This window comes from Sturnus vulgaris, chromosome 1 (genome assembly GCF_052056855.1).
Source record: "Sturnus vulgaris isolate bStuVul1 chromosome 1, bStuVul1.hap1, whole genome shotgun sequence".
NCBI classification, from domain to species: Eukaryota; Metazoa; Chordata; class Aves; order Passeriformes; family Sturnidae; genus Sturnus; species Sturnus vulgaris.
Window position 1 is genome coordinate 109,172,027 of NC_142243.1, and position 24,950 is coordinate 109,196,976.

The 24,950-nt window shown below is 40.2% G+C and overlaps 1 protein-coding gene across 1 annotated transcript; it reads left to right on the forward strand.

Moving 5' to 3' along the window:
- The first annotated feature begins 5,688 nt into the window (after window positions 1-5,688).
- THOC1 (THO complex subunit 1) lies at window positions 5,689-24,682 on the forward strand. The gene is made up of 21 exons (XM_014871274.2): window positions 5,689-5,791; window positions 6,878-6,951; window positions 7,064-7,124; window positions 8,061-8,127; window positions 9,171-9,289; window positions 9,953-10,001; window positions 10,477-10,572; window positions 10,839-10,921; window positions 11,392-11,465; window positions 12,049-12,157; window positions 13,213-13,344; window positions 13,702-13,802; window positions 15,017-15,083; window positions 15,252-15,302; window positions 15,953-16,023; window positions 17,335-17,430; window positions 17,723-17,788; window positions 19,718-19,801; window positions 20,039-20,186; window positions 21,711-21,789; window positions 23,770-24,682. Exons 1-21 carry the CDS (start codon window positions 5,696-5,698, stop codon window positions 24,063-24,065), a joined length of 2,019 nt encoding a protein of 672 aa, XP_014726760.2. The 5' UTR covers window positions 5,689-5,695; the 3' UTR covers window positions 24,066-24,682.
- The last annotated feature ends 268 nt before the right edge of the window (window positions 24,683-24,950 follow it).

Here is a 24,950-nt window from a genome sequence, read left to right on the forward strand (position 1 = left end):
ATGGAGAACTTATGGGTTTTGCAGTATTGAAAAAAAAAACAACCCACACCAAAACCCAAACACAGATTTAGTAGGAAGAAACATATTCATAAAGTGAGCTGGGAGATGTGACACGTACAGTTTGCTGCTGGTCGTCCCTACGCTTTTTGGGTTTTCAAGTATTTTAATAAAATTGTTATCTGTAGGCCTTACATATTTTAAGATACTATACTGAATTTCACTACAGTTGTTAAAATATTTTCCAATTCGTTCTTCACTCTCTGTTAGGAGAACCAACATGTGAGAACAGCACATAGTGATCATGCAGCAACTGTCCTGGAGGACCCCCTCTTGTAAATTATGCCCTGTGCTGAAGTACTGAAGAGATACAGCACCGGATAGTGCTGATAATTCTGATATAAAAACTTCACTCAGATAGTTTGCCTTGTTTGGGGAGATTTTTGGATGAATTCCTTCTATGCAGCCTCAGCAGGACTTCTCCTGATTGTATCTCTGTAGCTTGAACTACAAGAAATGATTCCTTCTTTTCCTCTTGTCTATGCATGTCAGAGGTTATTTAGACTGGACTAAACTAGTGGGGATCATTTCTTCATTAACCCAGCCCCACACAGAGAACTATTGGGCACCCAAATTAAAACATTTGCAGCATGGTAGATTTCTTCCAGAGCATGCTGAACATTTAAGATGGGCTCTTCCTGCTTTAGCTTCTTTTATTCCTCCAAGGGTTCCTTCTCTCACTCTCCACTGAGACCAAGCTCATGCTCCAGCACTCATGACTCTGACCCCTTCTTACCCCTTACTCCCACTTCCTTCCCCTTAAGTGTGGGTCATCACACTCCTTCTATTCACCTATGTCTTTCTGGGATTCTCCCTCTCTTGTCTACTTCTTCTCATTTTCTTGATTTCTTCCTTATTACCCCAAGCCTGGATTGCTGGGTATCTTTGCTCTCTCACTTAGAATTTGTAGTCAAAGAAAAGCTCATTTTCAAAAGTTTATGATCAGGATTATTTGCCTACCTCTTCCACTGACTTTTCTGGTTTTTTATGTGTATGTCTGAACTAGAAGTTCTTCGAGGCAGAGCTGTATTTTTCCTGAATATTGACAGAGAAGGTTAAAAAGAAGATGACAAGGAGGAAGGAATGAGCTTCAGTAGTGCAATCCATAGGAACCAAATTTGCAAAAACGGTATCATTTTTCAGTAGCATAATCACAAAACAACATGCTTGAGAATTCGTAACACTGGCAGATGTGAAAGTAACCCCAGGCATTTGTGGTATAAAAGCATAGGTATCTGATCTAGAAGATGCTTCCTGCATTCTTTAATAACGAAGTTTGACATTATAATGCACTCATTAATTAAATTAAACGGGTTCCATGTCAGAGTATGCTCAAAATGAGAGGCAAGGAAATTCTAGCTAAAAAATGTCCAATTAATCCAAGTTCTCTGCTGAAATCACAGTAGTATTACTAGGTTAGAATCCAAAAATATTGCTACGTGAGAGGAAGAGCTGTAGTACAGTTTTTGTGAATAGCAGCCAGAAAAAGCTTCTGAAAAAAGCCAGATTTCCATAGTATTAGTAGCACACAAATATGAATTTTAGTAACTTCTTTTGGCAAAAAACCCCACACATTCTCTACACTGGGATAAAACAAACAATAGAGGTAAACACTTTTGCAAAGTTTTGACTCTAAAGTCAAATCCCTGGTCTTGGCCATTCAAGTCCTTACTGGGTCATTTGACAACGATTGTGACCATATTTCCACCTATCTGCAGATATAAATTGATATCAATAAAGTATAATACCTGGCAGTATTCCAGGTGTTCTATGCCAGCAAGTCCCGTGTCCCAAATAAAGGACGAGGAGTAGAAAAATCATTCTCAGATTCACATGTGAAGCAGTCTTCTAGGTGAATCCAGATAAATGAATCCTTCCTAGGCACTCTTACCAAATTATTTTAAAAATGCCACAAAAATACAAAATATATCAGTAAAACATTTCTGCTATAACTGGTATGAGAGACTGGGATCATATGGTATATATTCCCCTGCAATTTATTCAATAAATCAAGATGAAACCCTGAAAGCATTAAATACACCAGAACATCATCATGAGATTTCAGAAACATAAAAGTTATATGTATATTCTAGTGAAAAGTGTAATACACTAATAAAATGCAGAAAGATTCTCTATTATTCACTTTATAAAAATGTTATTTAAGTTTTCCTGAGGGGCTATTTTTGGTGTTAATCTACCTTCTCCTTCGTCAGTCCACACATTATTAACTGTATTTCACAGTCAGTAACAAGCTACGGTGGCTGGCAGGATGCCACCTTAAAATTAAGTGCCTAAGGTAGGACACCTTGTATTCATCAATGTTTAAAAGATAAAACTGCCTTGTGCAACTTCCCATGAGTGGTTTGGAAATAACAGGTAAGCTATTTAAACCAGGCTCCTAGGGCAATTTATCCACCTTTCATGCCTGTACTTCTACACTGGAGGGTGTGCAAGGTGGTGGGAAAGGAAGTGGGTTGAGAAGAAAAGCAATTAAACATGAGGGTTGGCAAAGAAGGAAAGAGAGCAAAGCACTAAGCCCTGGTGCCATCAGAGATGGGAGGCTTTGGAGTCTGCAGACATGCCTTTTTGCAGGAATGGTAACAGAAATTAAAATGGAAACTCAAATTGGTCTTAGAACAGGATTTTACTCCAAAAGACAGGATCTGGGTGAAGTTTTTCATAATTCCAGCTACACAGCCTCTTGACACAAGATGATAGAACGTCTGTTATATCAACTGAACTGAGTTCTGAGATACTGTTGCTGTTGATTGCTTTCATCGATCTGAGCTTTCAGTTGGTGATAGCTTCATATCTGGAATGAAAAATTATTTTGCTTACAATATTTTTACAGAAAGCAGTATTTACTTCTTTCCCCCCTACCCTTAGCTTCCCAGATAGCACATAATAGAAGACTGCTTTTTCTCACATACTGCTATCTAATTTATGCTTAACTATATTAATAATATCACTGACTCCTCTTTATATCCAGGATAATTGCAGCATTTTAATTTACAGGTACGCAGCACTACTCTTCTGATTGAGTTTCTGATCCCCAAAACCATTTTTTTGTCTGCCAGCCCAAAGCAGAGTTTGGCACCTCTGTTAAGGAGGTGACGAGGATGGCTTTAAGCGATGCAGTCAGATGTGGCACGGTGACACCACCACGTGGCAAGCATTAGTGCCACGCTGCTGACATTGCTGTTGAAGGGGCGGTCTCTGCCCGGGGTGCACAGCAGCTGCCGGGGTGAGAACTTCTTCAGGCACTGCAGCTTCATTTGTCCAAAATCCAACACGAGCACTAGCAGCCCAGCGTTCATCCCCCCTCTGCATGAGATCCGTGAGAAAGTAACAAACACCGTTCCAAACTGGAAAATTTCGGTACAGAATAAAAGGCGGCTATAAATCACTTTTAAATCACAGTGCTAACATTGCTCTTCCTCTTTATCTGTTTGTACCCCAAGAAAAAAAATCTCTTCAGTCATGGTGTACTCATTAATTAATGTATTGCACTGCTTTTTTCAGTATGTTGGCATTTCTTTTCTCTGTTCATCTGAAACATTAGTCTTGGCTTAAGGAATATTTATAGTCAAAAAAAGACCCAATTTCCTTTAGCAGGATCTCCTTAGAACACTTTGACTTTCTACCATCTTTTTTGAGTTTAAAGCTTTTTTTTTATAACCAATTCAGAGAGCTCTTCTTTGGTTCTCTTTCTCACAGCAAGAGATGGGGGCTGGAATAATATCAAATTATTCATTTAGAATGGCCCTTTATTCAGCTGATAATACGTTTTAATTTATTAAAGTAAGAAATGAGAAATATTGGGGGGGGTGGGGGGGGGGGCGGTGTGGAGGGAATTTGGAAAAGTCAGCTTTCTCCCAGGCCTGAATGAGCAATCTTCAGCAAGTCTCACAGCACATGCAGGTGACTCATTCAAAAAGACAGATCATGTGGAGCCTATTTTCAATGTTATGAAGCCCCTTCCCCCATGGTTCCGAATGAATTGCCATGACTCTGGCATAGCCCACATTTCTTAGGCGGTGTCAAACAATGGTTTCAGTTACAGATGAGGTGACAAACTGAGCTGGCGGAGTGCCCCCAGCTCCCCATTAGCGGAGCAGCCACCCGAGCGCGGTGCATCTTCCTTCTCTGGGCAAACACTTCCCTCTCCCGGTACAAAAGCTAACTACAGCCACACCACACCATAAACAAACCCCCACACATTCCCATCTATCATTTCATGCGTTATTTTAAATATTTGCATTGAATAATGACGAGAAATTTAATTTTAATATTACTCGCCTCTTCCCATATGAACGGGATATTGGATGTTTGAGCTTTTTCCCACCTACGAACAAGAGTTTGGCAGTACATCTGGTTTTTGGCTGGACATCAAGGTCCCATCTAACCCAAACAATTCCATGATTCTGATTCTATGATCATGAGAAATGCAATTTCTACTGGAAATATTTCTGTCGCCCAGGAGGTATCTGTAGGATATTGCTCAACCTGTAAATTTCCAGCACTGAAGTGATTTTACTGATGATATAAAAATCCCTTATCATTTTTACTTCAGTGATACTTTGAAAATGGTGGTAGACTGTGGTCTAGGGTTGTTTATCAGGAAAAAAAAAATCAACTGAACAGCTACATCTGTGGAGTCATTTCCACTTTGGCAATAGTGAAATGTAAAAGGTCTGGGCACAAGTCTGATGGGGAGCGACTGAGGGAGCTGGGGCTGCTTAGCCTGGAGAAAAGGAGGCTCAGGTTGTTGTTCAAAACAGGTTCTTTCACTCGATATTCAAGAACCAATCCACAAACTGAGTCAAGGTATTTTATTTATCTGCAGTCCTGAGCAGAGAGGGGTGCTGAGTGGTAAATCCACAAAGCCAGCAACCTGACTACCAAGATGTTTCGCTATTTGCACATTTTAGCAAACAAAGTTGTTAACGTTCACTGGCTACAAGTTACATAGTTGTCTTAATTATTTGTATTCTATCTTCTGTTGGTTAAATACTTCCCTCATTCTCACGCTAATTTGTATGTATGGGCAGGCCTTCTCCTGAGTCGGTGGTCGCAATCTCCCTGTCAGAATTATTTTTCACCCAGCTCCAGCCCAGATTTCAGCACAGCTACTGAGTTGGCTTTGTTAATGCCATCCTCATCTCGGGAGTTCAGATCATTGAAACATGTCCAATACTAAACTTTAACAAGGCAATTCTACCGACCAGGAATTCATCCTTCTAGCACCTGGACATCGAGAGAACTCAACACCTGAGGAGGCTGTGGCCAGCTGCGGGTCGGCCACTTCTCCTAAGCAACAAGTGACAGGACCACAGCAAATGGCCTCCAGTTGTGCCAGGGGAGGTTTAGGTTGGATATCAGGAACAATCGCCTCACTGAAAGGGCTGCCAAGCCCAGGGAAGCGGTGGAGTCTCCAGCCCTGGAAGCGTTCACAAAGCGTGCGGACGTGGCCCTTGGGGACATATTTTGCTGGCGCGCCTGGCACTGCTGGCTTAACGCTGAACTCAACCATCCCGCACGTGTTTCCCAACCCGAGGCACTCCAGGACGGTGCCGTCCGGCCGGCACAGCCCATGGCGCCCGCGCTCCTCCCTCTTCCCGCCGGGAGGGCGGGGGCCATGGCGTCATCGGCGCGCGCCCGCAGCGCCGCCCGCCCGCCCGGGAACATGTCGCCGCCGCTCTTCAGCCTGCCCGAGGCGCGGCTCCGCTTCACGGTGAGCCTCCCCCGCCTCCCTGCTGCCTTCCCTCCGTCCCTCCTGCCTTCCCTCCGTCCCTGCCGCTCGGACGGGGTCGGGCCGGGAAGCTGCGGCGGCCGGGCTGTGCCTCGGCGCCTCCGGGCCCGCCGCCCGGGCGCTTCTTTATGGAGCGCTCAGCGCGGCCGAGGCGCGGCGGTGTGGGAGTGGGAGTGGGAGTGAGGGCGGCTGTACACCGGCTCGGCCAAGGGGAGGATCAGTCTTCAAGTTAGCGAAAATTAATGTCAAAGACAATGAAAGTGTGGCGTGTCCCCCGCCGCAAAACGTCCGGGCTTATTACACTTGCTGCCTCTGCTGAAGGATGCTTTTCCTTTCCTAGAGCTGGGGCGCTGCGTGTGTACCCAGGTCTCTGGATCCCGGCGTTCGCCACCCAGGTTGGCGGGCAAGAGGACGGGGTTTGTACAGAAGTGCTCGAGGCATAAGCACTCGATCCATTACAGCGATTTTGTCACAGGAATTAGTAATTTTTAGACCATCTTATTGGCAGGAGTCATGTGCTTTTTAACATGTTCACAAACGCAGGAGTTGCAGGGATCCTATGCAATTTTGTAGGTGGCAGAAAATTGGGAGGAGCTGTTAACTCCCTTGAAGACAGAGAGGCTCTCAGGCACATGATTCGATATTTGGGGCTGTCCATGCAGGGCCAGGAGTTGGACTCGGTGATCCTTGTGGGTCCCTTCCGACTCAGAATATTCTCTGATCTGTGTCCCAAACCACCCTGACCACCTGGAGTTGTGTGTGTGTTCCGTGAGACAATGACAGATACAGGGTTGGTCACAAGAGTGTGATGCTCTGTGTGTTGTTTAGAAATGCTGTTTTCACCGCACTGTTAGCCCAGGTTTGAGGTGTGATGCTGTACTAGCTCAGGTGCCTAATTTCTTATGTGCTTGTTATTTGCCCTCCTTGTTAGAAAGTTCTCTCTGTAAACTAGCACATGATGTGTGGCAGAAAGATTCCTTAGTAATTCTGTCTGCTGTCAGAGGAAGGAGGAAGATCCTTTTAGTTTTGTACTGGTGTTGTATCTTTTCTTTTTTTGTATTTTGGTAGACATCCACCAGAGAGGCTCTGATAAATAAAAGCATCAAGCCATTGTTGAATGCATTTAATCAGGTTCCTGGAAGGTAAGTAAAAGCCACTTGATTTTTTTTTTTTATAAGTGCCTATTTAGATAACTTTTAGTAATCTTGTGCCTGAGAGTTGTTACTAACTAAGGTGGCATGTTTGCATTTGCAGTGAAAATGAAAAGAAGTGTACCTTGGATCAAGCTTTTAGAGTTGTTGTAGAAGAAGAAATAGTAAGTACTGGAGCTTCTCTCTTGTTGAACCTCAGATTTCTATTAGCAGGCTAGTATATTAATTAATAGCAACTTACTTTAGTGTAAGCAAATGCTTTATTAAAAACAAGAGCTATGTAATGGTGAGGTAATTGAGATTAAATACAGATGATTCAAAGAGATTGGTAGCATCTTTTATTTTACAAACATCACACTATGGTGAGAGCTGTTGTCTGAGCCTTTTCTAGAAGTTCTTTGTAATGATTATGAAAGTCTGCTATGTCTTAAAACTAATTCATAAATATGCATTGTTCAATAACTGTACTTTAAGAGGGGGTGGGAAGGGTAGGTTTGGAGTAAATGTCAGAAATGAATTCTTCACTGTGAGGATGGTGAGGCACTGGAACAAGTTCTCCTGAGATGCAGTGGATGGCCCATCCCTGGAAATGATCAAGGTCAGGTTGGATGGAGGTTTCAGCAACCTAGTCTAGTGGAAGGTGTGTCTGCCCCTGGCAGGGGGGTTTGAACAGTGAGATCTTTTGGCCTCCTCAGATCAAAACTATTTTGTAATTTGTTACTAATACGTAATAAAGCTACCTTGTTAGTTAAAAAGAATGATGAAAGGAGTAAAATAATGTATGGTCAAATAATACTAGAATTAAGTCTGAATGTGGGATATTAATTTGCAGAGGTAAATGACTCTCTGTGTACTTGGGTCTTTAGTGGCTGGAAGCAGTCAGGAAAGGTTTCAAACGCAATAAAAACTTACTACAGTTAACTATTAGGTCAAATTTCATAGATTGTTTGGGAAAGTTGAATGCCAATATTTGTTTTAAATATGCCTACTTGGAAACAAGAATTTAAGTTTTGTTAGATACATTATGGTCAGACAAGAGAACTTCAATGCTGTTTTCTTTGTTTAGACAAGAGAACTTCAACGCTGTTTTCTTTGTTTAGATAAACAAAGCTCCATGTGAGAATCTCCTGGCAATTATTTCTCTTGCTATTAATGGAGTCACAGAAGGTGAGCATCTCTATTTCAAATCTCTTGGCAGTTCTAGGGACCATTTAGGGGAATTTTAAAATCTTCATTTCTGTAAGTCATCTACTGTGGTTACTTTTGGTGATATGTGGCTCTTATGCTAGAGGTTAGTAAGCTTGGGTTTGTTTCAGAAGGGAAATTAAGCATAATATAATTAAATTTGGTTGTATATGTGACACTTGTGTTGGAGTCTTTTTTTGTTGTTGTTAATAAAGAAAAATGAATGGGTTTGGTTGCAGCATGATTAGCAGTTTCTTTGTCCAGCACTCAAAAATGATTAGAAGTTTCTCATCATAATTTCAGAGAGGTAAAATGACTTGGCAGAGGCAGAAATAATATCACCTAGATATCTGTGCTCATGTCCTGTCAGTATATGGCTAATTTTTAGGTACTTGAATCTGTTTCAATAACATTGTGTCAGAAGTCAGTGTGCCGATTTCTTCTGAAGTGACTTTTGCTCTCTTCCTTTTGTTTATTTGTTCACATTCTTTATTTGTTTACATTTTTCATCAAAAATTGTTTGTTTTTGTAAGTAAACGTCAGCTACATGAATGTTCTATGAGCTGTAGAATAACAAGAACTGTGCTATGAGGAATGCAGGCACTGCCTACAGAGCATGGGTGGATGGACTTGGAGCACTGTTCTAGTGGTGCTTGAAAAGGCTCTCAGGCTTCATGGATGCATGTAGTGGGACTAACTATGGATTTAGAAGCCTGAAAGAGTTCACTTGCAGTCTGCAAAAAGATGCGACATTGTTTCAGACTTGGAGGCCATTAGAACAATCATTTTTTAAATATTTGTTGTATATTAGTGCAAAGCTTTTGCAAATCTCATTTGAGTATGTGTAGAAATAAATTTAATGAAAGTTCATATTTTAGCCCAAGTTTTCTGTTAAGATTTGTAGGAACTCAGAATAACTTATTTCTTCTACTTTTTTTAATAACCTGTCCCTCAAGTGTAATGCATCTTTTTGTTTTGTATTTAATTTCAAAATTTTTTAATAAAAGATTCCCTGTTCCTCATAGGTATCTGCACTGCATCAACTCCTTTTGTGCTTTTGGGGGATGTTCTGGATTGCCTCCCTTTGGATCAGTGTGACAAAATTTTCACTTTCGTGGAGAAAAATGTTGCTACGTGGAAATCGGTAGGTATTTTTGAAAATGTTACATAGCTTGGCCAAAGCTTTTGCCTACAAGAACCATTTTAATGAACGGAATTTAATTTAATTGTCTTTGTAACTGACACATACGTGTCAGGAACTCCAGAGATAGCACCTGAAAAGCATTCTATTGTCTCAGTGTTTTCCTAACCTGGAGTTTCTAACTAGAACCTACTCCCATAGTCGTTCGGGCTGGTTTGTTTCAGGTAACGTTGTGGCCCCTGACCTGATACATTCACAAGCTGTTGTTTATTGTTAATTCAAGTATTTATCAATTTCTGCTTCCAGATCACCGGTATTGTGAACACTATAAATCTTATTTGTGTGCTCTTTTCTTGTTTGTATAAATCATACATGGAGTAATAAAGGAAATGAGTGTAAAAATTAGTGCATTCCAAAGGAAAAAAAGTGGATGGTATTCTTACAGTTCATGGTTTTTCTTTAAGAAGGTGGGATGTAAATGTGTTTTATGCTTTCTTGGAATTTGTGGGACTTGCCTTTTCAAAACCTGCCTGTTTTGTAAGGGAAGACTCAAATTTGGAGTAATTTGTAGGAGTGACTCATACTTACTCATATCTTGTGATTGGATTAAATCTGCTCAAGATTTTATGATCTCTTCATGTTCTAAATACCTTTGCTCTGTTTCAGAACACATTTTACTCTGCAGGGAAAAATTACTTGCTACGCATGTGCAATGGTGAGTAGTTGTTTTTCAGGGAGGAGGGAGCAGTATTAAAGAACTGTCTCAGCAAATGAAAATTAGTTTAATAATTTGATTTAAATTCAGATTTGTTCAATAAGTTATAAAGTTAAAAGGTACGTGCTTATTAATGTAAAAGTCATTCAGACCTCAGGGAACTCTCTTCATCAGTGGAGATCACTATAGAAGAATATCATTCCTCAGCAATGGCAAGGCCTGTATCCAAGGCTATATTTGAGTAGAATTCATTCAAACTTTTTTTTTATTGGTGTTGAAGGTGTTAGGAGAACTGGCAGAATGCATTTGGAAGAAATATGTCTGTTCAGAGGGAGTCACTGGCATTTGAATTTACAAACACGAGCTTCCTTTTATTAGCTCTGTAGGTCGTATAATTAGCAAGTCTTGAATTCTGTTACATGAGAAATGAAAAGAGGGATAAATACTAATATTCTTTATTTTTTACAATATTTAGACCTCCTAAGAAGATTATCTAAGTCACAAAACACAGTCTTTTGTGGAAGAATTCAGCTGTTCTTGGCTAGGTTATTTCCACTTTCAGAAAAATCAGGTGAGATTTTTTGCATTCCATTTCACTTAACATCGAGACTAAATAAACTGAACTTCTTAAGTTTATGATGGTTGCAGACCAGATCCAGTTGAACCAAATCACTTTGCACTTGTATCCTAGTTCTTGTGTCTGTCCTTGACATTGCGATTTTTACTTGCTTTGATTTCAAATATAAGTTTTGAATGCTCTGAGAATTGAGTATCAGCATTTCTTAAACAGATTTGGGAACTTCATAGCTTTTAAGACTTACTCTTTGTTTTTCACAGGGCTTAACCTACAGAGTCAGTTTAACCTGGAAAATGTCACTGTTTTCAATACTAATGAACACGAGAGCACTCTGGGACAGAAGGTGAAAATTCCTACATCATTTTTCACTGATTCTGCAAACTCGTAAGATTGTTTGCACAAAAAGTGTTTGGAACTGTAGATTTCTAATTTGGTTGTCCCTCTTCCAGACCAAGTTGTTGTTTTGGGAATAGCATGTCACATGGAACATTAAACTGTGCACACTGAGGGGGAAAAAATGGATTTGATTGTGAGGAATGAGCACTGTCACTTACTGTGCAAAGTTTTCCCCGCAGTGTGCAGAGGACAGAGTTGTCTCCTCAGCTTTTTTCAGGAGAAGTGGGGCTACCATTGCATGAAGACAGGAATTTGTTGCCCATATTGCAGTAATAATACTTCAGAGATTTTTGAGTTACGAGCTTAAGCTTTCTGGTCTAATATGTAATTGAATGTTTATAGTAAACAACACTCTAAGAACTCTGTGCAAACTGTAGTGGCATTTGTATAAAAATAAAATATTTTTTTCCTATTTAGCACACCGAGGAGAGGGAAGAAGGAATGGATGTGGAAGAAGGTGAAATGGGAGATGATGAAGCACCAACAAGTTGGTGAGCTGACAGAAATTTAAAAGCTGAAGCCAAGCTTTATAAAGTAAAAGGAAAAAAGCTGTTTGGGAAATAGCTTTTAAGGTTATGGTCCAAATTCTCCTTATCTCCTGCCTTCTGAAGATTAGCTGTATCTAATCAGTGAAGACTCCTGGCAATGTCTTAGTTGCTTAAGTTGCCTGGAAGACAGAAATGGACAGATTTGAAAAAGTTGTATACCCCGGCTGAGAACAACTCTGGTTTTGACAGTTTTCCGAATTCCCTTCACAAAACTTGTTGTGCTAAGATGTGTTCAGGGATTTTGAGTACATGCTTAAGGAGAAAAAGCTGTGTTTCCCCTTCATGTCACAGATAGTGAAAAACTCCTAAGATCCCTTTTGTGTGCTATTTCTGTTTTTATGGTGAGGAAGTAACAATAGATTGAATGGAAAACTCTTACAGGGACAAATTCTGAGTTACAGATTTCTCTGTGGCAGTTCACTACTGACTCACTCAATTTACTTCCAAAATGAATATTTTCTAGGGTTGTACATTCCTGAGTGAACTTTAATGTAATATATGGGTTTTTTTATTATCTTTTCCACAGTTCCATTCCAATAGATTATAATCTGTATAGAAAATTCTGGTCACTTCAAGATTATTTTAGAAATCCTGTGCAGTGCTATGAGAAGGTGTCATGGAAAACGTTTCTGAAGGTAATCTGAGTTCATGATTTCAACCATTCAACCTGAGTAGAGGTCATTGTTTACACAAGTAGCAGTGACTGCATAAGCATGGAACAGTTCAAAGGCTCAGGCCGCTGGAAAATGATGCTGCATGAGGAAATACATTTTGTTGTTTTCTAGAGTGACCCTTTTTCAGTAAATTAATATGTTGTGTTAAAAAGTACAGTAAACCCCCTAATGAATGTCAATATCAGAAATACTTCTTATGTTGCAACAGTGCCAGAAATACCTTTTTTTAGGTTTTATCAGCTGCAAAAAGCAGAACTTGTGGGTTTGGGTGGGTTTTTTTTACCCCGAGAAGATAAATAGCTCTATCTAGTCCTAGCTCTTATTTTTGAGTAGTCATATTGATGCCAGTGGGATCCTGAATACTACTGGTTTCTAATGAAGCAAATTGCTTTGTAGAAGCAATGACTTGAATGTCCCTTTCACCCAGCTGTTTGTTTTGCTTCGTATGGATATTGATGAGGATTTATTGCTAGGGTACTGTTTCTTCACAATTTGTCACTCAGTATTTATTTAATTCAAAGAAGCTTAGGCTTTTTTTAATCTTCATTCTCTGTGTTCTGGCAATAAGAGGTGACATCTGCTGAGACATCCTGATATAAATCTAACTTATGACATCCACTAATGGGGTCAAAAAAAAAAAAAAAACCACAAAAAACTACCACAGGTGCAGTTCAGAAACTGATCAAGGCCAGGCTGAAGTCTTTCAGATGAAATTTTTTACTGTAGCACTGTCATCATGTGAACCTTTTTTCTTCATGATGTCTAAACAACAAAGCACTGTTCACAACCCAAAATGTTGTTTTTCTTTGCATACTTTAAATATTCTGCATGATTAAATATTCTGACATGATAATGCTTTCATTTCATTTGTGGTGTTCAGAGAGGTCCTACACATTGCTTACAAATGGGTTGTTTCAATGGGCTGGTAGCAGATTTACAAAGTATTTTACTTGCTTAGCTTTAAGTCTACAAAGGTTCAGTATTGTTTTCATGTGGTGAATAACTCTGTTTTATAGTACTCAGAAGAAGTTTTGGCTGTTTTCAAAAGTTACAAATTGGACGACACTCAGGCTTCCCGAAAAAAGTTAGAAGAACTAAAAACAGGAGGAGAACATGTATATTTTGCAAAGTTCCTAACTAGTGAAAAGGTATGTGGTTTCCCTTCCAGAATCCCAGGCTAACTGAGGTTAAAAGGAACCTATATCTGGTTCAGCCTCCCTGCTGAAAGTTCTCAGCTGAAGCAGTTGATCAGCACTATGTCCAGTCAAGACTCCACAGTCTTTTTTTCTTTTTTTTAGATAGATTTTTTTCTGTTCCTTTTTCTGTTTTATTCTTTGTGGGTTGTCTCTGTTAATTAATGACTCAAGGGCTTCTATTTCTGGAATAAGAGTCTTCAGTAAAGCTGTTGTTTGTTTATTGGATTTCATTTCTAATGTTGCCTTTACAAAGATCAGTTAAAAGAGAGTAAATATTTAAACATCTGTTACTTTTTTGTTGTTGTTTAGCTGATGGATTTACAACTGAGTGACAGCAACTTCCGTCGTCACATCTTGTTGCAGTATTTAATACTATTTCAGTATCTAAAGGGACAAGTCAAATTTAAAAGGTAATGTGAAAATATTTTGCGTTTTGGGGATGGGGTACTAGAAACTTGGAGATAAACCAAAATATTTTAAAATAGTTTGTCTACTTACTCTGTGGTTGTGGAACTTGGAGCCTTGTATTGGTAAATAAAGAGTGTGGCTGAAGTTATTTTACAGCAGGAAAGCAGAGGTCTCGTTCATTTCTCTGTTCCTAATTCTTTGCCCTCCCATGCTCTAGTGTTCATTGGTCTTGCTCAAGCTTGTGCCATTTACTATACAGGCAAAAACCCAATCTGCTCATCTTTGCAGAGTAAGTTTTCTGCCAGGTTGTTGAGTTGTGGGGTCTCAGAGAAGCAGAGGCCATTACAACTTGCTTACCCATGAGAGGGAAGGAATCTCCTTGGCAGCACCCAAGTTGTTAGACCAGTGCAAGGTACTTGTGTATGGCATCATTTTGAATCTATGCTGACTCTGCAATGTGGTTGCTGATTTGTTTTTTCTTAGTGTATTGCAGAACTCTGTCTAAAATGGCAAGAAATAACAATGGTGATTGTTGCTTTTATAAATTAATGGGATAGAACCAAACCCCATCTGTTCCTTGTCTCTAATGTTATTCTGAAGAAAATCCCATTTCTGTTCATTTCCTGTGCCCTGGGCCATATGTGCACATAATAATTAACAAGGCAGCTGTCTCCCACCTGCTATATATTGCTTTTTATAAACAGCTCTCAAAGAACTTTGTAAACTAGGTTAAGATCATTATCCTAATTCTACAGATTATTTATCAAGGCAGTCTAGTGGCTGAGAAGGAGTGGAATTCAGGTCTTCTGAATTCCAGTTCAGACCTTTTGAGGTGACAATGTCAATGCATTAAAATGTTGGTTATAAACAGTCACTTACTGGTGGTCAAGGATGGCATGAGATACAAATGGTGTAGTATAACACTTGGTGAGTGTTTTTGTGGTAAATCTGTTCATTGTCTTTTGGGTCTAACATCAAGGTGTGATCTTGAATCACTCAAATGGATTTCCTATTGGGTGAATCTACAGCTTGAAAGTATAGTCCCCAACCACATCTAATTAATTCCACAGACTAAAAAATGATCAGTCCCTGGAACCAGAGCAGATCACATTCAAAGCACTTTCCTCAGATCCCCTCTAACACCCCTCAGAAGGTATGTGGTGTAAATTATGTGTCCTGAGCACAATTTCTGATGCGTTTTGTTTTTCAATTCCAGTTCAAACTACGTTCTAACAGATGAACAGTCTCTTTGGATTGAAGATACTACAAAAGCAGTCTACCAGGTTGGTACAGTCTACTTTCATAAAAATTACTTGGCAAAATATTAAGCATGCAATATTGTTTCAACCACCTTTGAAGCAGTAACCACCATTTTCTCTGGAGTTTTTTTTCCTACATATTCTGCTGCAGATATAATGCGAAAATTTCACCTTCTTTTCTCCCATTTGTAGCTTCTTTCAGAAAATCCTCCAGATGGAGAAAGATTCTCTAAAATGGTAGAGGTGAGTATTTTGATGCCTGCCTAAACAAAGTCTGTATAGCACATAAAAAAGCAGTTTCAGCTTAAACTAGCTTTTGGAACACAGCTGTTATATCTAAGAGAACTTTTACCTCATCCCAGTAAAAAAAAAGGTCTTATAATGTCTTTTTATTTTGTAGTGATATTTTATCCCATGTTTTCATTAATACTCTTTTCTTCCTTCCTCTGGGGAGAAATGGAAATATGCCTGTATGTGCATGTGTCCATACAGGATGATGGCTTGTTGGAAAGCAAAAATATTTAAAAGTTTTTGCAGATAGGAGTCCTGTGCCCAAAAACATAGAAATTAAATACAAGTGAAATTAATAAAAACCCAAGAAGTTGTCTTTCTGTTTTCCTTTTTTCCTTTACTTAGACTGAATCTGTTTTCTTGGCTAGACCAGGGGAAATAAAGCCTTTCCCACAATTTTTGAAGAGAGGAGTTACACTGTGTTTGAATAAATCGAACCATTTGCCTAAGATTTTACTGATGATTTTCAAGATAGTGACTGAAACAGACAACCTAGAACAAAGTTTTCCCCTTAATTTTAATAGCTCAGTTTAAAACTTTGGGGTCAGCTCTGAAATTGCTTATGACCCTAATAATGTGCAATGCTTTCTGTGTTTCTACAGCATATATTAAATACTGAAGAAAACTGGAACTCATGGAAAAATGAGGGCTGCCCAAGTTTTGTGAAAGAAAGGTAACTGTGTTATGAAACAGAAGCTTTCTGCTGCTTGTTTGCAGTGCTGGTTACACTTCAGAATATGGTACATGTGGTGCCTATGAGCATTAACCACTCACACAGCTTGGAGATCTGTACATTTGCCTGTCCCTTCAGTGAGTGCAGGCTCTTAGATTTCTGCCAAAAGTCGTAAGGCTTGCAGTGTGTCAGGGAACAGGTAGTTATGGTGTGTGGGCTCTCAGGAGAGCATTCCTCATTGTCTAAGGGCAATATTTTGTGGTACTTAGGATCCAGTGGTCCAGGAGACTGGAGCAGGTTTTGTCCCTCCCTGCTTTCAGCAGACCCTAGGTTGAAGTGGTTAGTGCCTGACTTTTCCATGTATCTCTTTGGATTGCCTCTAATGAAGCCCTTGGCATTACGGCTTTGGCAGGGCAGCATACCTGGAGTTTGTGTAACAGTTCTCTTATGCAATTTATTTATTAGTTTGCCACTTGATAGTGATCACTCACTTTAAGGGAAATGACAATTAGATGGCTTTCACCACTGAAAGTTTCCTGTGTTATTAGTTACTAACTAATGGCAAAACTTGAACTTTGACTCCATGTGTCTACTTGACTACCTTGAGGGGATGACCAAACATTTTTCTTCTACCTTTTTTCTTTGTACACACATACTGTGGCCTCTTTGTGGTAAGGAGCATCTGAGTCATTATCTCTTTGGAGATTTCCTTTTATTGGAGAGATGAAGTGCAGCCACCTCTCCATGGCTTAAGCTGTTTGCAAAAAAAAAGGGGAGGGGGGCTGTTAGAAGAGAGAAATTACTATTGCAGGGGGATTGTGGAGAAGTAAAATTATGAAATTTGACTTTTATAAATATTCTGTCTCCTTTAGATCTCATCCAGAGTTTCAGCTTGGGTAGGTCTTGCCCTAACCTCATTGCTCTGGGGTCTCCATTCTCTGATCCCAGGAAATCAGGTGCAGCTGGGAAAAGAGACCTTGCAATCATAGAACTGATGATCCCAGCAGCAGGGTAGATCATGTGCTGCTGGCACTAATATGATTTGTTTCCTTCTCTTTACTGGGACTCTGGTAGACCTTTACATTTTTGAGTGAACTAATTTTGGTGTCTGGCAGAATCTTTTCCTTATCTCTGCTTTGCCTTCTCTCTCCTCTTCCTCACTGCCTCTTTCCACTCTTAGGCTCACTGTCCTTCAGTCCTTTCATTATGACTTAACTTGGCTCCATCTTAAGGTGAAAGGTGAAATAGCTTTTTTTGTTCTTGAGATATTACTGGTTTGATGCTAAAGAGCATATTTATTTTTTTCTTTAGACCTCCTGATTCAAAGCCAATGAGGCCTGTGAGGAAGAGGCCAGCTCCAGAGGACTTCTTAGGAAAAGGATCAAACAAAAAAATCCTTATGGGGAAGTATGTTGGGTTCTCTTTCCTTTACAGAATTTCTGGGTTTGGGTTGATTAATTGGTGTGGGAGATTTTGTATTTGGGGTTTTTTCTCCACTGTTTTTTCTATACAGTAATTTTCAAACATCCTTACTTCAGAACTGGCAAAGAACAGCCAAAGGATATATCGTTCTTTTAAAACTTGCAGTAGGCTTTCTTTCCTTATAATCATCTTTTACAGACTCCTTTAAAACAGTCCATAAGTGTGGAATGGTAGAATGGTGAACATAAACAATGTGTGTTTATGCTTTTCTTTTCAGTGAGGAACTGACCCGCCTTTGGAATTTATGTCCTGATAACATGGAAGCCTGTAAATCTGAGAGTAGGTAGGTAAAAAACAGGTGTGTCATTGTCTAAAGCTAACTAATTAGCACTCTAATCAGAGAGTTACAAAATTGTCATAAGGAAGATGTACAAAATGATCTTAGGAGGTGGGCATTTCACACCTTCTTGAGAGAAGGTGGTTGTATGAGTCTTTGCCTTGAAATCTCCTTACAGTTTTCCTCTCTCCTTCGAGTGTTTATGCTGTCAGTAATTTTCATTGCTTGGTAAAGTAAAATCTTAAGCTGAAAACCAGATGAAAACTCCCCTTTTGTAGAGCATGATTGTATAATTAATTACCTTATATAATGAAGGAAGATTGCCAAGTCTGGCTCTGATGAAGTTAGCATGCTACTTGGCTATGATTTTCAAGCAAGACTGTGCTTTAAACAATGCTAGATAAGAGGAAATTGGCTACCAGGCATTGTTCCAGCACATTACTGGGTCTACTCATGGGGCAGATACAGAAAAATGCAATTATTGGTTGTCCCTTATGCTTGCACAATTGTAGGAAATACCTAAAATGTACTCTGCTACACAACTTTCTTTGTTAAAGATACTAAAATCTCTTTTACTGTGCAGACATGATACAGAGTAGGAAAAATTAGAGAAGGGATGGGACAGTTCCCAAAGAGAGCTCTGCTAGTAGAGGCTGTAAAGTCTGGTTGCCTGGGGAGAGATGTTGGCTGTGCAGATATCCAGAGGGGAGGAATTGCTTTGCTAGGGGTTCAGAGCTTTGCAGAGGAAGTGCCCTCCTTTCTTGTGAGCCTGGGATGTACAGGAAGGCTTTTGACAGGATTCTTGCCTTTACTAGGCCAAGGGATGAAGGTGGAGTTGTGTTTGGACCCAAAGCTGTTTGTTCCCTGTGTGTGATTGTATTGTGCTGCAATGTCTTTAAATAAGAATAAGTAAAGCCCTTAACAAATGGAGATAAACAAAGAAAATGCGTGCCATGGTAAACAGGAAGTAGATCCCATGGCATCTGGGTTCAGTTCCAAGTTTTTATTGTGGGCTTTGTGACTAAGGGTCAAGTGAGTGTAAGTTTTTGCTTTAGTTCTTCACATCTGCATTCAAATGGGGTAATAATCCTTAGCTGTCCCCTTTTTAGATGGTTGTTCTGGGAGTAATATGGCAGGACTCAGGTGGATTTTCAAGGTGCTGGCTTTTGTTCCAGTGGTCAGTGATGATGCATGGGGCACTGCTTCCCTGGCAAAATGCCTTTTTCAAAACAATTTATAGCCCAGTGTGCTTCACCCCTGCTCCAGCCCTTTACTAGACTCCCTTGCAGAAGCAGGTGTGTCTCTATCAGCATTAGGTAGGAGAAATACAGATCATTATGAGCTTGCTTTGCACCACTGAGAGTCTTGGCTCTCAGTAACCTACAGACAGCTCTTACATAATCTGTGTTTCTTGGTTAGAGTCTTCTCAGCAGCAAACCATCCTGATGGTGTGAAATTTCATTTCTGTTCTGTTTTTAGGTCAGGGTTCCTTTAGTGCTGCTTTGAGTACCTGTCAGAATCAACCACAAACGGTTCTGAGAGCAGATGGAGCAGAGGTGGGGGGTGGCAGGGACAGCCATGTTTTACTGATGCTGTCAAATGGCACAAAACTAGCAACCATTTCGACTCCTGAGTGCTTGTGAGCTGTGCAAATGCTGTGGACAGATATTCATGTCACCTGTTGGTATGGCAGGAGGTTTAAATGTGTATAATAGGCAGTACTAGCAGCTGCTCCCGCACTAGTGGTTATGCAGTAAATAATATTATAGCAACATGTATCAAACAGTTTCCTTGCTCATTTAAAATTGTTAAATTTGAGTGGATTGGTTTGGTGTTTGTTTTCTCTTCAGTGGATGAGCTTGAGGTGTGTCTGAAAGAACAAAGACTGCCTGTTTTAGAGACATATTAAGGTCCTTATTTATTTTTTTTTTTTAGGGAATATATGCCAACACTGGAGGAATTTTTTGAAGAAGCTATTGAACAAGCAGACCCTGAAAACATGGTTGAAAATAAGTATAAGTATGTCCGTCTTTACTGTGTTTCACTTGATTTTAATCTCTTCCATGTTTGAATTGTTAAAGGAAACAGACTGTTCTCAGAATTACTAGTATCTTTGTAGGACTCCAGAAATCTACAAAAACTGTTTAAATTTGGACAGAATTATATTACTAAATGTCTCAAATCTCTCTCTTTTAGATGCTTTAGGTGCTTTTATAGATGCCAGACTTTACTAATCAAACTTGTTTTTTATTGTAGGGCTGTGAACAATTCTAACTATGGCTGGAGAGCACTGAGACTTCTGGCACGCAGAAGTCCCCACTTCTTCCAGCCAACAAACCAGCAATTCAAGAGTTTACCTGAATATCTAGAAAATATGGTAATCAAATTAGCCAAGGAGCTGCCTGTAAGTAATGTTATCTTATAATAATAAATGCTGAATTCATTCATGTTCTGCTTTTCTCTCTGCAGTCCATTTGATACATGGGGACAGAGGGGGCTAAAAAAAAACCCCAAAACCCAACTAGGAAAAGAGTTTGTACACTAAAGTAAAAATTACAAATTAAATTAGTCTAATCTCTGAAGATCCCAGTAACAATAAACTGAGTAACACTGATTAACCTAGTAACTGTTGAGCCCTGCCTTGTACACTGTGAAAAAAACCCAGTAGTGGCAATCCTGTTGGTAGGCAGGAGTATATATATACATGTTACTTGTATGTGTATGTGAATATATACACACACACACACACATATATATATATATATATATATTAACCCAGCTGCTTGGGTTCCACATTGCAGTGCAGACCAAGTTTATGGAGGGTAACAGCCAGAATCATGGCTTGTGAATATACTGGGATGGCAGGAAAAGAGGCAGTGTGTGCAGCTGAAGGTGCTGTGCTAAGTGTTACAGAGCTTTACAGCAAGGTTTGCCAGAGTTCTTCTGTTAGCTCCCTTACTTCTAAAATATGCAAAACAAGAATAAACCTTGTGGAGCTGTAAAATAAAGGCGTTAACCCTTGGCTTCGTCAAATTTTAGTCCAGGGAGGGGCCTTTCAGATCGCTGTATACACAGTGATAATGAGAGGCTGCCAGTGGGGAAGGAGCACTTTTTACATCTCTGAATTAGCATTCAACCCAGAAGTGTCTTGCAGATAGAAACCCCTGCTTCTCTACTGAGATCCTCCTTCAGTGTCATGTGAGGTCTAAAGGTTGGATTTTAATACGTTTTGTTTGTCCAGCCATCAGAGTTAAGTGTATGCTAATAGCAAGTTTCAAAAAAATGTGGAGATTTTAATTTGTTGAATGTATTAAGGTATGGCTGTATGCAATATTCCTGATGGTACTGCTGTCATGTGCCAAATGCTATGGCAAGAAACAGAAATGTACCTAAGGCCCATGGCTGAAATGTAGAAAAAGATGAATCCCTTTGGCTGATCAGTAGCTAAATGAGGGAGTGAGAAGTTTGTTGTTTGTGTATTTGTTTGCCACCTTCCAGAAGTCTGAAAGTACTTAAACTTTGGAGAATTCCCAAGTGCTAATAATTCATTAATAAAATTAGTGAATAACAATAATATGATTTTTGAAAGTAAAACATTCATCAGTAGTGATCTTTAACTTGGTTGGCTGGGGGTTTTTTTAAGCAAGTGATAAAGCTCACTATGGAATGCTTAGTTCTTGTTACTGTGAAAAGGAAGAATCCTGTGAAGTCATTGGGTGCTTTTATGAGGTTTTTCAGTCAATAATATGTTTTATTAGAACTTCCTAGTGTTACTGGTGTTTAGGAGACTCTGGGGGATTTTTAATTCTCATATGGGATTATGTCAGGCTTTCCATTCTAGAACACATTCCAGGAGACAAGCACCGAGGTGTAGAATTTCTCTTTGAATACAAAATTCATCCAGTGATGTTTAGTTCTTTCATTGTAGCCTCCTTCTGAAGAAATAAAAACAGGTGAAGATGAAGATGAGGAAGATAATGATGCTTTATTAAAGGAAAACAATGAAAGTAAGATTTGCATATTCTCAGTCTTGTCAGTTTGTCTCTTGATGTGTTGCAGAATCTGTGTTTTAACATAGTTTCCTCTGGGAGCCATTAGTCCTGCTTACCCCAGTGCATTTGCACCAAAAAGTGCAGCCTTTTTGGGTCATAGGGCACCAGGAGCAGCCTCCTAGTGTCCTAGCCTGCAATGCTGAAAGCATCCAACCTGTTGGATTAGCACTTTCATTAGGAGCCTCTTTCACCTTTTCTGCTATGTGGTGTATGTTGCCAGTGTCACTGGGTGTTCATGGCTGAAATGTCAGCTGTGTGAAAGCCTGTGTGAGTGCTCCTCACCCACTTTCCTGTTCTCTCTGCCCTTTGATCACTGGGGGTAAGCACTTTCCCCTAGCCCTTCCTGGGGTGATAGTTGTGGGACTTTCAAGAAAGGATATATTCCAACTCTGAGATCTTTACTTCCTCTTCATTTAAAATACCTTAAAAAGGCAAAAGGCTCTCTGAGAGAAGAGCAACCTTCCTGACATACACAATCTCGCTCATTTTTTTTCTCCACAATCCACTCCTGTTTGTCTCTTGCCTTTAATCCTGGCATGTTCTGCTCCGAGGTGTCCTTCACCATCTCCTTTGTCTGTGAATCTGCCCTCGTCCATCCTCATTCATGGCTTCATCTCACAGCACCCTGTAACCTGTAACCCTGTGTGCCAGCTCCTGGATCCAGCTTGGGCAGATGGGATATGCAGGGCATGGAACCCAAACACTGGGTACCTCTGGCAGCTTTGTTGCAAGCTTTTTTCTGTCAGTGGAGAGCCCCCTGTGGGCCTCTGAATCTTTCTCATGTTGCCATTTTCCATCCAGCACTTGACCTTCTCCACAGTCTCCTTTCCAGTAGTAGAGATGTTCTTTCCTCTTCAGCTTAATCCTAATTCATACAGCTTTTGTGGTGTCACTGGGTAGGCTTTACATCTTTCTTTAATTCTTGTCTTAAAGTGACAATGGCAGAGCTGTGGTCTGCTGTGCTTAGACATGAGGGAAGTGATCTGAGGGCTTTTATTGTTTTGTTGTTCTGCATCTTTTGTCCTTTCTCCTCGATGTAACTTTAGTTCAGATAAATGAGTGTGACTGATAAGCACTGGAGAGACTTGAAACTTCTACTCTATGCCAGCTGTCTTTTCAGGTGGCATGAGAAGAGACCAATTTTTAATAAGAGGTTAATTTTTAATAAAATATCTATATTTTATTAAAAATTAGGAATATTATTAATTTCTCTACATAATTCAATCTTTGGTGTTTCGTTCTTTAGAAATGTGACATAAGCATGGGTGGTAAGCCATAGATCGTAGACCATGATAAGCTATGAATGTGCAAACCTGTCTGTAATCACTACAGCTCTTGGGTTCTCAGCAGAGCCTAGTGTTCCATGGTTTTTATGTCAATGGCAGAAAATTCCTCAAAGTACTGACTACATGTGAAATTTACTGTCACAGCCCTGTTGCCAATAGGAACATGACAAAAAAGGGAATTAAACTGGGTTGGTTTGGTTGGTCTTTTTTACCTGGGTTGACTTACAGTAAGGTGACTAAAAACTTCCAAAACACAGCTAATGTTAAAGATCCCTCTGTATTTTAACGTTGTAATTTACTTGTGTAGAAAACTGTAATCTGCCTGTCAAAATCCTTGTTTTCATTTGGAGGAAGCAATTTTGATGTATTTAAGACTTTAGCACTTCTCTCTCAATATAACAGAAGATAACACAAAAAGCAAGATTTTCCTTTTTATGGGCATTAAGGGACATTGCTCTAGAAACCCAGGTGAATACCTGTAAAAATCTGCTCTTGCAGCTTAAGTAGGTTTGAAAAGCTACAGGAAAGGTGTAAGTCAGTCTGTCAGTAAATAAACAGAAAATTTAAACTGAGGCAGATCAGGGAAGATGCATTTGCAGTGTCTGGAGATGTTCCCTGTGTCTCACTGATTCCTCCTGGTTTTCCCCAGGTCCAGAGGTGCAACGGGATAAAGCCATGACGGGCGAGCAGATCGAGTCCTTTGCCAACAGGCTGGGGGAGCAGTGGAAGGCCTTGGCCCCCTACTTGGAGATGAAGGAATCTGATATCAGGCAGATTGAGCTGGACAGCGAGGATGTGAAGATGAGAGCCAAGCAGCTGCTGGTGGCCTGGCAGGATCAGGAGGGCGCCCACGCCACCCCCGAGAACCTGATCACAGCCCTGACCAAAGCTGGCCTCGGGGACCTGGCCGAAAGCTTCACCAACGACACCGAAGGCAGCAGCTAACTCACCTCAATGCCAACTGACTCACTTGGGGCTGGGGCTGTTGGTAATTGTGACTCTTCTGGTGCTTGCCATTGATAATTGTTACTTTTGTTGCTAGGTAACAGATTTTTGATAGGTATTTTATGTTCAGTAAATGATATAAAGCTTTTTAATAATGCTGTTGGATTGTCCAGATTGTCTGAGAAAAGGATTAGTTGCCCTGGCCTGGAACCTAGGAAGCTTCATCTTTGCTTGTAGAACTTGAAGGGGAGGATGGAGAGTCCTGGCAGCTTTTGGAGCAGGCTGTGGGTTTGGCACCAGCAGAACTCGGGTTGCTCCCGCTGGACAGAGAATTGGCAAACTCATTCCTCATGGTGGGAAGGACTGTGTGTGAAGGACTTCAGAGTCACCCTTTGGGGTGACGGGAGCTGGGGACTGTCAAAACCTACCTGGTAGAGGTAAAATAAGAGGGTTGTGATGGCGTTCCAAGGCACAGCACTGACTTCCAGTCCTGCACTCCCACTGAAGCACTGGTTCAATGATCATGGAATTTCCACGCTGGTTTTTATTAGTGATTATTGTTAGCTTCTTATTCTTTGACTATGAGTCCTGGTAAACAACGAATTTTTTTTGTCAAAGGTTACTGTGAATGTTTCATTTTAAGACCGTGGTTACAAGCTGTTTTCCCTCAAAATGTGAGAGATTTTTAAGGTGTTAAGTGGCAGCTGGCTACAACTTGTTCTGTGGCTAATTTGTGTAGTGTTTCTGTCATTCAGCAAGGTCTCTCAGTGTTTGGAAAATAGCTTCCACTGAACTCTTCTCTGTATTTCAGCTATTCACTCATAGCTGTGAATTTCCAGCAAGATTAGTTACCACCCCAAAGGAGAGTTCCTGCCTGTGGAGCCA